Raw genomic sequence first — 13071 nt, forward strand, 5'->3', positions numbered from 1 at the left:
CGTATGGATACCAAGGGGGGAAAGACTCAGATGTAGAGAACAAACATATGGACACCAAAGGGGGGGGGTGGTGTGATGAACTGGGCGATTGGGATTGACATGCATACACTGATGTGTATAAAATTGATGACTAATAAGAACCTGCTATATAAAAAAATAAATAAAATTTAAAAATGAAAAAAAATAACGTTCAGTATTAAAAGAAAAAAGAAAGCACAATCTAGCAAATTTTAAAAGGTATCTGTCCCTATAGGGCAACAAGTAGAATTAAGAAACATAATATGGGAACAGGAAAGTACAAGATGGGAGAATGTAAAAAAAGGGAAAAAAAAATCACAGAAGAGATTCCAGTTTAAAGAGTACATAAGTATTTCTAGTCTTGCAAAGCAAATATACAGAAATTATCATGCTCTGTCAACATATCAAGAGGGCCTAACAATTGGATGCCTTCATGAGAATTTGTCATTAAGGAAGAAAAACAAATAACCAAATTTTCCATACTAATACTAGTATGGATTGTCTACCTCAACCTTCATGTAACTACGTCACAATAATACATACGATGCCATTTATATAGCCCTTTATATGCTTTCTCATTTCATTCTTACAACAGTCCCTTCAAGGAGATATATTACCATTACTTTACTAATGATAAACTTAGAGCTCCAAGAGATTAAATTCCTAATAAATAGCAGAACAGTGCTTTCACTCTTTAGACACATGCAATGTTACAAAATAAAGAAATTTTAAAACTAAGCAGGAAGTTGCCATGGTGATGCAGTAGAAGGAAGGCCCAGATCTGCCTTCCTAGGCTGATATCAAGTGGTTCCAGGCTAATCAAAAGAACAATCATTATGAATAGAAATATACAGAAATGCTGTTGTGCTGAAGCACAACTGTTGTTTCAGAGTCCAGCATTTAACAATAAAGATACTACGTTAATTCGAAAATTACCTAACTTTTATTCATGCTTATATTGTAAGTTTTTTGTTTGTTTCTAAATATTGGAGTTATATCCCTGAAAACCACACACACAGAAAAAAAAAAGAGAAGCAGTTATATAATACAGAATGTTCAATAAATTTTAAAGTGCTTGATTAGTACTGTATCATTTACTTTAAGGTTCCCCTTCTCATGATCTGTCCTAATTTCCCTTTATTCTCTATTCTAATTAATTCGATAACTTTTGTAGAGAAGTCAAATGCTCAATTCAATCTTTATACATTTAATCTTCTGGTGTTCACACAGAAAATTAATATCAAAAGATTGAACACAAAGTGCCCCTTCTTAAGAAAACCTCCTTTGGGGCTTCTGCTATTTAGCTAAGAGACGACAAAATCATCAGTTAACTGTGCTCCAATATGGATTATAACTGTCCCATATGGAAGATACTAGCCACATGTGGCATTTTAAATTTAAATTATTTGAAATTAATAAAATTTAAAATTCAGTTCCACAGTCATACTAGCCACATTTCAACAGCTCAACAGCCACATGTGGCTGTGGCTATCATTCTGGATAGGGCAGATACAGAACATTTCCATTATCACAGAAAGATCTATTAGAAAGCAACAAGTTAATCTTCATTTGGATTTTCTGGCTCCACTCATTCCTATATTCCATACCCACTGATTTAATCAACAACCAACAAAGTGGTTAAAGTGCCTTTTCTCTATTAAAGAAAGAGCTGCATTGAATGTGTGTGTAATTTATAGTTTCTTGACCATATATGTAATTTATAGTTTCAGTGAATGAAGGAGTCCTTCTCTTACTCCAGCAGCTCTGACATTTGGCTCTTTACCATCATGCTGTCCAGACAGGGTAGAAGGCTCATGGCTCACTCATGGTAGAAGGCTCACTCTACCCAGACAGGGTAGAAGGCTCACTCTTTACCATCATGCTGTCCAGACAGGAGAAGGCTCACTCCTAGGAAAGGGTGTTCCACTCCTATCGGGCTCAGGACTACTGTAAAAATCCTAGTGGCACAATCCTAAAAAGGTGGCAAGTAAAGTTTAGGAAAGCTTGCTAAGTGGAACAGACTGAAGCTTTTCCTCAGCTCACAAATTACACTTCTCTATTAATTAAAAAAAAAACAGTTGTTTTTTTTTTTTTCAGAATAAAAAGTATAAGAACAACAACAAAAACTCACCTGCATGTAGCAAGAGGAGCAAATTGAACACCTTTCTCTTTGCATTCCCTTGTTATTCTTTCCTTTACATTTCTACAGAGATCTACAACCCTAGAAAAAAATAATTGAATACAATATTAAGTTTTCACATAATTATAAAAAATCTAATTATTGCTGGTTTATCAGCACATTCAAGTCAGAAATTCTCTTAACTAAAACTTTCATACTCATTCCTTCAAGAATGAACAAGATCATTCAAACTGGCCTTCCATTCATAACTTCAAGGGAGCAAAGTCCTTTCCCTTTTTGTCACAGGAAAGACAGTAGTCAGAGGAGCATACTCAAGTCTCCTGAAGGCAGTTTCCTAAGCTAAGGAAAATCCAAATTCAAAATAAATTTAATTACAAGATTCTAAAAGCTTTTTAAAAAGCTCTAAAGAAAATGTTAATGAAAATTCAATTCTGGGTTATAGGAATACCAATCTATATCCCATCTAAGAAGTTTTCCTTAATTTAAAAATAATTTAATTAATAATCATAGTGCTATACCAAATGTTCAACAGCCTATTTTCAAGCACTAAGCTAAAATCCAGCTCAACAAAGACTTACTGGACATGAACTATGTGTAAAGTTATGCTAGACAGTTTAATATGTTCAATATGAACAATGAAAACAGACAAGTGAGACATAGTTCTTAAAGGGGAGGGAAGATTGATAATATTTAACAATATTAATCTGTTTTTTAATGTGAGCTATAACATATTGTTATAACTATATATTCTGTTTCATCTGGAAAATAAAACTCTTAAAAGTATATATCAGCCATTTTATTCTCCAATAAATATCCTGGGTACATATTGACACCGATTCTGTGTTTTAAACCTTAGTCTGTTTAGAATCATGAGAAAGGAAAAGATACCAAAGAAACTTAAAAGGTTGGCCCAATTTGATAAAAACAATAACATTTAAATGGATTATGCTTTACTGAACACATTAAAGTTATCTATATTTCCAATAAGAACAAAGAATAACTGATTAAAATATAAATATGAAAAAGGTTTTAGTGTTTTATTAGCATGTCAATTTTTACTTTTATAGTGTCTGAAAGTTTTATAAAATCTGACTTTACAAAATAGCACTCAAGTTAAGTTCTGCTTTATTCTGTGAGAGCTGCAGGCAGATACAATTTATCAATGTTACCTATGCCTTATTTATAGAATGGTAAGGATCCATGTTTCTTAAAAATCTTTCATAAAGAATTTAGATTATTGAAATTTAATGTCTTTAATTTGAAAATCCAACTTACAAAACAGATATTTTAAATATAAATAAAGGGACTTCCCTGGTGGTGCAGTGGATGGGACTCTGTGCTCCCAGTGCAAGGGGCCTGGGTTTGATCCCTGGTCGGGGAACTGAATCCCACATGCATGCTGTAGCTGGGGGTTTGCATGCTGCAATTAAGGAGCCCACATGCCGCAACTGAGACCCGGCGCAACCAAATAAATAAAATTTTAAATATAAATAAAATCTACTAAACTTTAATATCTACAGGAGTTCATGAATATTACAAATTTATAAAAGTAACAAGTTCTTTATCATGACCCTAGAAAACAGAATTCAAGTGTTACTTGAATGAGGTACTTTCTAGAAATTATTTGTATGGAGTTCTGAAAGTATTTTCTAACAGAACTCATGCAAAGGTCAATACAGTCCATTTGGACCAGTCACTACATAGGAAGTAAACAAAACTGTGTATACCTTTTTTTTTTTTGGCCGCGTGGCATGCAGGATCTTAGTTCCCTGACCAGGGCTCGAACCCAAGCCTCTTGCGCTGGAAGCAAGGAGTCTTAACCACTGGACCACCAGGGAAGTCCCGTACTGTGTATACTTTTAAATTCTTACCTGACCTATTAGCAAATTTAACACTATTGACCATTTCCTCCTTGAAAACAATTTCCCTCAGCTCCTCTCACAGCACTGGTTTTCCTCCAAATCTTCTAGATTTTATTCCCCAATCTCCTCTGCTAGCGCTTATTTGTACAACTTAAATGAATCCTTTGTTTTTAATCCCTTAAAGGTTGGGGTTTCTTGGACTTCTTTCTCAGGTCTTCTTTCTTTTCTCTTCGTCCATTTACCTGTTAAGTGTTTGTATATCTCCTTTGGTTTTAATCACAAATCTCAAGCTGATGTCTCTAAAATCTTCAAATCTCCAACTCGGACCTTTTAGGCAGCTGTTTTTATAAGGCTACATTCTTACACTATTCCGTAGTTCATTCACAGGAGTCTATGCAGAATATTCACTGAGCACCTAATAGGTGCTGTCATTGTGCTAGGGCCACAGAGGAATACATAAAAACTAGTAAGACCAATAATCCTTTAAGAAACTTATGCATGAAAAGGCCAAGCAACCTAATAATGTGTGAGGGTTGAAGACCCTGATCCCATGGGTTGCTGCTAAACAAGGTCTCTACCTAGCTAAAGGTTTGAAAGAGAAAGCAAGTTACTAAATGGTAACAAACTTTATGTCAGGAATACAGCTGCTTTCCCTTAATTTTATTTATTAAAACTTCAGTTGAAGACGTTGTTTTAAATGAAAACCAAGTACGTAACCCTGTATAAAACAGATATAGTCAGTGAGTCAAAAAAGTATTTAAGAATATACAAGGAAACTATAAAGAAAAATGAAAAGATAGTGCATGACTAGCTTCCACAGTTGGAAGAATTTAAAGACAAAATGGCAATCATAGGTAAGGAGTAATCGATGACAAGGAAATTCATACTACTGAAGAAGTAACACTACACTAACCCACTTTCCCCAGTAAGAATAGGTATTAAAGACTAAAATGGTCTCTGAGACATCTATGAACAGCTCCCAAACTATATCTGCTGTTCAAACATGTCAGATGTTGATGAAGTGATAATTCTTTTTATTTATAAGATTTATTCCCCTTATTAAAATTTAGCATCAAAAACTGAATGCTGTGACTAACATATTGATACTATAAATTTGATTGCTATCAAATTGATGGACTATTAGCATCAATACAGCAAAAGTCAAAACCCATAGTAGATGAAGACAGTGTAGAAAAGTAAAAAGTTTTCTGGGGAGGAAAAAAAGAGGTTAGGGTAGAACAAAAATGTTAAGATAGGTAACATCTAACAGGTATATTCAGGGGGATTTGTTATATCCTATATACTTTATTATAGATTTAAAATAGTAAATTTTATAAAGAAAAAGTAAAATGTAAGGTATACTAGATTAAAAACGTGCTAACAACCTCAAGAATTTTTTATTAGTTAACTCACAAGTCTATCTTTAATATAACCACTTCACATTTCCTAATCATTTTTTATTATTAATTCCCTAACCAACATTTGTATGTATATATGTGTATAATTTAAAAACAGAAATTATACATAATTTCTTAAATTGGGTTTCTTTCAGAAATCACTTAAATTCAAGTTAAGATCTTGCTTAACAGTGTACATACAAATATCAAAAGCTAAATGAAATACTACAAAAGAAGGTTATATTTTGGGGGGACTTTTTAGAGAACATTTAAGCATATTAACCATTTAAGAATTTAAATCAAAGCTAAGTTAAACCACATAGTGACATTTAGTGTTCAGTAAAATTCTTTAAAATGTAAACTGCGGTAATAACTTCCTTCTATGGGACATGGACAAGTCTGTCTAAAATTTTAAAAATGGCTTGCAAATGTGACATTCTGATGAAGATATTAAGTTAAATAAAAGTGATTACCTTGTTTCAACGTTTCCTTACAAAACTTTAAAAGTTTACATATTCACACACAATAAATTACTTCAGCAATTGTATAGCATATTTTAATAATATCAGGCATTTCATTTTACCTGTCCCAAGGAGCAGAAGTCTCAAAAGATTCCCCTAATACATAGTATTCCAAACCCAAATCCTGTTAAGACATAAACAAAATTAAGAAATTACAACAGATGCAGAAGAGTCCATAATATTAGTAGTATTTCATGTTCATTATTAGTATTTCATGTTTCTAATTCAACCTCCTGGGCTCTTTACTATCTACCTCAAAAGAGCATGGGAAAGTGGCCCCAAGTGTGAGATATAATCTCCAGAAGGACAGAAACTTTGTCTTGTTTTCCTCTGTGCCCTTGGCACCAGGCAGAGTGTCTGACACACGGCAGGAACTCAAATATTTCTCTAATGAATGGAGTCTCTATCCAGAAACTGTCTAGGTACATGCAGAGAATACTAGCAGGACAGATTTTTAGTGGCCTAAACAGCAAATTAACCAATACCAAAAAGTGATCATCAGGATCAAAGGACCAGGGAGATAGGGAAGTTGGGGGAGGAGGGATTAGAGAAAGGAAAAGAAATCTTTTAAAATCAACTTTTCTTTAAAAATAAATTAGAAAATAGAGTGTCTGTCTTTGTAGTGACTAAATAGATAGACTATCTGGAACCACCTCACCTAGGAAAATATATTTTATAGCGTACAAGATATAATACTTATATGATAAGTAACTTATAATACTAAATTTTTTACCCAGAGTACAATTCTGTTTTAATATCAAAACTGGAAAGAGCAATTCATAAGCCACCACAAAAGTGTAAAGGTATGAAAGAAAATTTTATAAGGTAGAAAAATCCTGGACTCATATGAGTACAATGATATGCTAAATTACTGTAGGTTAAAATTTAAGAAAATAAAGAAAATAATTTTATTCACTTATAGAAAAAGTATTGTTTGCAACATAAACTGATAAAAGAAATGAGATAACTTACTCGAATGTATGCAATGACATAGGTCAGCAAATAACCTCTCTGTCCATTATCTTCTCCAGCTGCTAATCCACTGTAATTAAAGAATACACTGTCAGTATATTTCAAATGAACTATTAAAAATATATAAAACTAACCAAACTGATACAATACCTCAAGATAACTGCTTAACAGATTAACATGTTACTTTACATCTCATTTTTATTTTAATCTCATTTATCATAAATGTATCAATGAGCTGTCAAGAGAATAGTCTTGGATAACAAAAATATTTTTAATATTCAGTTTGGTAATTAATTTTATATCTACCAAACCAGTAAAACTGACTGATATGAACTCAACTACTTCTACTCATACTGTCAAAAGAACAGAGAATTAGCCACGAGAAACAAGCTTAAATAATCGTCACAAGCATAACAACATATTTAAAATACTCTTATTTTACTCATATTATATTTTTACCTGTATATTCATGTATTATAGTCTTATTCATATATAAAGATTTGCAATGACTGACTAGGATCTTCCAAACACCAAGAAGTTTTCTGAATACTTGAGCACATAGTATTTGGAGTATTAGACAAGGTGTTTACTTTATGGGATTTATGATTTAAAAGACAGACAAAACATACTTACACAGATACATTAAAATTTATGAAGCAACAGACAGGTAAGTACAAGAGCAACAGTATGAACACATCCATTTCAATTGGAAAGTAGCTTTGTACAGAAGCTGTATTTGGTGATCTAGTTAGAATCAACCCCATATAACATATATTTCAGTCCAAGTACTCTGCTTTGTTAAAGTCATTCTAATTTTAAAAGGCTATGAATAATTACTGATTTCCATTACCTTCAGTAGATAGTTTTTAATTTTGCTTTTTTCCATCATCAGGCAGAAATTAAATTTTAAGTAGTCTTAGTCAATTAAATAAAACTTATCCCAAATTCTCAAAGTACCCACTAAAAATCCCTCAATAAAAACAAATAAAAGGAAAAATATCTTTTCTTGTGGCTTTCTTGAGTCATGATTGATGGCTAAACTTTATGTCTCTCTTCTTAATACCCTAACTGCGCCTTCTTGGTCTCAGGATGCTAAGCCCTTAACCATGGTGTTGCTTAAGACTCAGGTTTTGAACCTCCGTGATTTAAGCCTCTTCTCATTTCTCTTATGAATTCAGTTAACACCTTTACAGTTAAATCCTTTCTTTCCCCGATGTTTTGTCTGAATTTGGCAGTAAGTAAGTAATACAATGTAGATGTACCCTTGTTCTACACAAATACTGTAAGGCAATTTTCAGCTAGGACATATGGGCTAAATCAGATTTCCTGACTTTGTATTATAGTTGGATATACACGAATTAGTGTCATCCAGAAGGAGTGGCAAAGACTTGATAGGAGCAGCTCTAGTCTAGAACTACATGGGGAAAGGGTATAATGAAATGAAAGGGGGCATTTGTTACTAGAATGTTAATGAGCAAAGAAAACAACTTAGGTCAAGCTGCTAAGATTGAAAAGTGAGAAGAAACAGAAGACAATTCTGGGTTAGATGTGTATGGATGTTACGTTGAGGTAGGGAGTCAAATAAAGTTCCAAAACAAAAAGTAAACTAGTCAGAAAATTGCTGTGGCAGGTGCTTGGAGGAAAATAGATGAACCCAAACCTCAGGTAGATATGAATCTGAGTCAGACACTAACTCCAAGAGAGAAAAAACCCTACTGATCTAGGAAAGACACAGTTCATGCTAGGCCTACCGGCAGAAGGAAAGGAAAGGAGCATGAAGACTAGGAAAGGGTGCAAGAGACCATTGCTGGGAATCATACTCAGGTGCATTCTGAGTATGTACTTGGTGAGAAGTAACAGGTATGAACATTTAGTAGGCCTGTCTCTCCTATATCAGGCCTACTGATATAAGATATAGCATCCTGATATATCAGGATGAGAAAAAGTCCGACTCTGCAGTCCCAGGTCAAGCCATTTTTCTTTAGACCCTTTTCTAATATCTGGCCAAGGGGAAAAAAAAGATCTGTTCCACTTGGAATCTAGTGTGACAAACCACACAGAAATATGCATTTTCTTACTCAAAGCAGGAAGAAACTGGATGTCCATTCTAAATTCATAAACCCTCCAAAAGAATAAAAGTCATTCTGGGTTCGCTTTTCTTAATCACAGGTTTCCCTGCAAATTTAGCTTCTTGGAACCTCTCTTTTTTTAGCTTTCAGAACTATCTAGTCTTCCAGCCAAAATTACTTTAAGATACAATATGTAAACAATAGTAGGGTTTAGAAATTAAATGCTTCTAACTTGCCACTTTTGCAGCCACTCCAAAAAACTATGCTTAAATTCAACTGCCTTATGTTAAAGTAGCAACATCCATCCCCTACTTCCTTAAAATATCAATTAACAAGGTTCTTAAACTTAAAGCTGTTACATGAGGAAGGACTGGGAAGACTACTGAAAGAGGAATGAGAGATAATCTTGTTATATAAAAGAACCATCTGGTGAACCTAATCACACTCATGTTGAATTACATTAAACAATTTAAGCACTTTAAAATTAATACTTTAAATATAACCCTTTAAAAATAACAATAGCATATTACCTTAAGTTCTATGGTAAATGTCAATGCATCTGTCATGATTGGTGACAGGTAATGTTTACTCCGCTTAGCTCTTAGAGAAGTTAAAGTACATTACTAGCAACCACAGATAAACAACCAAAGTATGATTATTCAACATTTGGCTATTATATTCTATTGGATCATATGTGTTCAAAGGTATTTAACAGTGTTTGCGTGGGTGTGGAAGGCAAAAAGGAAAAATGGCTAAGATAACTCACAAAAATGTTCTCAACTGTTGGGAGTACTTCATTAAAAACAATCAATTTAAAGCCAATGAGGTGGGCTTCCCTGGTGGTGCAGCGGTTAAGAATCCGCCTGCCAATGCAGGGAACACGGGTTCGAGCCCTGGTCCAGGAAGATCCCACATGCCGTGGAGCAACTAAGCCCATGCGCCACAACTACTGAGTCTGTGCTCTAGAGCCCGCGAGCCACAGCTACTGAAGCCCCTGCGCCTAGAGCCCATGCTCCACAACAAGAGAAGCCACCGCAATGAGAAGGCTGCGCACCGCAACAAAGAGTAGCCCCCGCTCGCCGCAACTAGAGAAAGCCCATGCACAGCAACAAAGACCCAACGCAGCCAATAAATAAATAATAAATTCTAAAATAAATAAATAAAGCCAGTGAGGTGGTGGAAACAGGATAAAACAAAAGAACAGAAAATAAAGAATAGATTGACAATGCCCTAATTCAAAATAAAATACATGAGCTAAACTAACTTATGAAAACTTTATTAGAAAGAAACTTAGTGATGCTTTCCTCCAGCTAGTTATGCAGGAGAAATGATTGAGGAATGAGGGTTGGCAGGGTAGCATCTTATGAAAAATATCCTTGAATCTTTCAGTGGTTAGAACAAAGAACTAGTGCCTAGAGAGAACTGGGGGAAAACCGGGACTACTGCTGGAAAACCACGCGAAGATATACTTCCAAGTATCAAAAAATCAAAAGAGCCCTAAGTCACCTGCCTGGTGATAGCCTAGGGTTGTTCAACACAGATTTTTGCATCTAAAAGAAGGGTGCCAGATGAAAGTATATTCAGAAATTTATTATAAACATAACTAAGAAGTAGCAAATAATAATAGCAAAAAAAATGACACTCCAATCAGGATCTAAGTTTTTAATGCTTTACCCTTGCTGACATACCTCATTTAATATAACCTATTTTTAATGGATGAATTTGATACAAGTTTGTTGTTTAGTTTAAGCAAATTGCTGGAATTAAATCAATAGTTCTGGGGCCTCGTTATCAGTATCCAAAGAGATCTGGATTCACCTTAAGAAAGATTCACTACTATTTCAAGTTGTAAATGGCTGGTGTTACATGAGAAAAACAAAACTGGCATTACATGAAAAGCCAGTTCTTGATAGTTGGTGGCTCAAATTAAATAAAACTGACAACATGGTCCCAATAAATACCTAAAGATTAAAATATACCGTTTCAAGGGTGGCACAGTAATTAGGCATAAATAAAGTAGCATAAAAGATGTCAGGGAAAAATAAAGTATTCAGTTTCATAAATCCTTTCAATAAATATTTAATCAAGCATCTAGTATATAGCAGGCATCAATGGTGAGGCCCCAAAAGAGACAGATCATGCCCTATAAAAAGTATGTGTGCGTTAGGACAAAAAGGTCTTTTGTCATCATCCTATCCCAGTCTAACAGGAAATGCGGCACCTTATTAACTAGTAATGATTTGCTGGCTACTCTGAATTGGAACTATAACTATAGATCCCACAAAGTGCAATCTCTGAGTGTGTGTATGTGTGTGTGTATTGGAGGTGGGGGTGGGGAGTAGTGAGATGAAATTAAGCAAATTTAACCTTACATACAGTGATTAAAATATTATAGCATCCATTTCCCTACAAATGACTCTGGAAATTTTTGAAATCCCAAATAAACATTTAAATATATAATGAAATAACTTTAAAAGCTTCAGTCTCTAATATTTAAGGCTAAGTAGATACAAAAGATTTAATTTAGATGTAAAAGGTTTTCATTTAAAACTCCTTTAGTGTTTGTTTCTCACTAGTATGATGGGTTTAAAAAGTTTTTAAAACAAATTATATATGTACTCCACATAACTTAGAAACTAAAAAATATGTACATGAACATTTCAAAAAATTTCAGAGATAACCTGATTTCCAACCCATCTGCTCATTAAATGAAACCTTACAGCACTCTTAACTAATTTAGCTAAAACATCAATAATTCCCAAAAAGGTACTGTGGAGAAGAAAAAGTGAAAGATTACTGAATTTCACCTTTTACTAAAAAAATTATAATTCCACTTGCCAATTTCAGAATAGGGTAAAAATAAAACTGAGAGATTATTTTTCAATGTTCAAAAACAGTACAAAGGTAAAGTAAAAATTAGGCCCAAGATTATCTTTTTCTAAGAATACTGCACTTTAATACTAAGTTCAGAAAATCCTAAAAACAAAGGGCTGAACATTATATATGAGGAAAACACATAAAAGTGGCGCATTCTAAGACATATGGCTCCAAATTAAGCGTTCATTTGTTCTCATAAAGAACAGCAAGAAAGGGGAAAAAAAGAAATAAAAGTAAATATTTACAAAGAACTCAGATTAAGGATAATGTATGTGTATGATATATTTTAAGCTCTGAAATTAAAAAAAAAAAAAAGACTGGTATCCAGAAAACTGTTTATTATGTACTTAAAAAGGAAAGGAAAAACATGTAGTCCTGATAAATGGCGCTTTCACTATAGTTCTCATCGATCAATCTTATAATCCATCAAGTGGACAGACAGAAACCACCCAATCATTATTCAGTTGGTTACAGATGTGAAATGTTTTCAGTTTCTTTATACCAGCACAAAACAGTAAGTGACAGGAAGTGGAGTATAGATAATTTATCAAATACTTTTGATTAAACACAATTTCCTTTTAAAAACATACTTATAGCATGTTTTATACATATACTATTACCACTAAATAGCAACATGACTATGAATTTTTTTCTATTTCACTTAGCACAACAAATAGAAAATAATATAAAATTACCATTAATGAAAAAATACAATAAGAAGATTCACTATGTCACGTATACAATTAGACAAGTAAGAGCAACATACCAGTCTAGCCTTCTACAAACTTTAGAAGTAAACCAACATATTATTTCAAGTTGACTACCATATATTAACATAAATTTAATACTGAAAAGTGTACATTAACAACTGCTTGGAGATATCAGAATTTTAGCTTAACTTTCTCTTGGCATTATGAACTGAAAGCCATACCCAAATTTTGAAGCAATGTCATACACTTGTTTTTCATGTTGAAGAACCTTCTCACGGTCCCCCTCAAACAGTAATGTAGCGACACTTAGCTGATTTGGATCAAATCCTTTAAACTACAAAAGAATATTATTATTACAGATAAGTCTTCGTCTACAAAATAGTAAATCAAAATACATTTTGCTCTTTTTTTCTTCTGATCTGAGCTCAAACATACCAGCTCTTCAAAATCTGAGCTTTGGGACTTTATGTGTCAATCAAAAAGAATGCTTAATGTACCTATTTAG

The 13071-nt window shown here is 33.5% G+C and overlaps 1 protein-coding gene across 1 annotated transcript in view; it reads right to left on the minus strand.

Moving 5' to 3' along the window:
- Positions 1 to 13071, minus strand: part of AGPS (alkylglycerone phosphate synthase) — a 144006-nt gene that overhangs the window by 31777 nt on the left and 99158 nt on the right. Inside the window, exons 14-17 of the mRNA XM_027127360.1 lie at positions 12788 to 12900; positions 6911 to 6980; positions 6001 to 6062; positions 2150 to 2239 (exon numbers count right to left, since the gene is read on the minus strand). Coding sequence (XP_026983161.1) covers positions 2150 to 2239; positions 6001 to 6062; positions 6911 to 6980; positions 12788 to 12900 — 335 coding nt within the window. The remainder of the gene's footprint in view (positions 1 to 2149; positions 2240 to 6000; positions 6063 to 6910; positions 6981 to 12787; positions 12901 to 13071) is intronic.

Source organism: Aethalodelphis obliquidens, unplaced genomic scaffold, assembly GCF_003676395.1.
Source record: "Aethalodelphis obliquidens isolate GAN/ISIS:26980383/991018 unplaced genomic scaffold, ASM367639v1 scaffold2, whole genome shotgun sequence".
Taxonomy (NCBI): domain Eukaryota; kingdom Metazoa; phylum Chordata; class Mammalia; order Artiodactyla; family Delphinidae; genus Aethalodelphis; species Aethalodelphis obliquidens.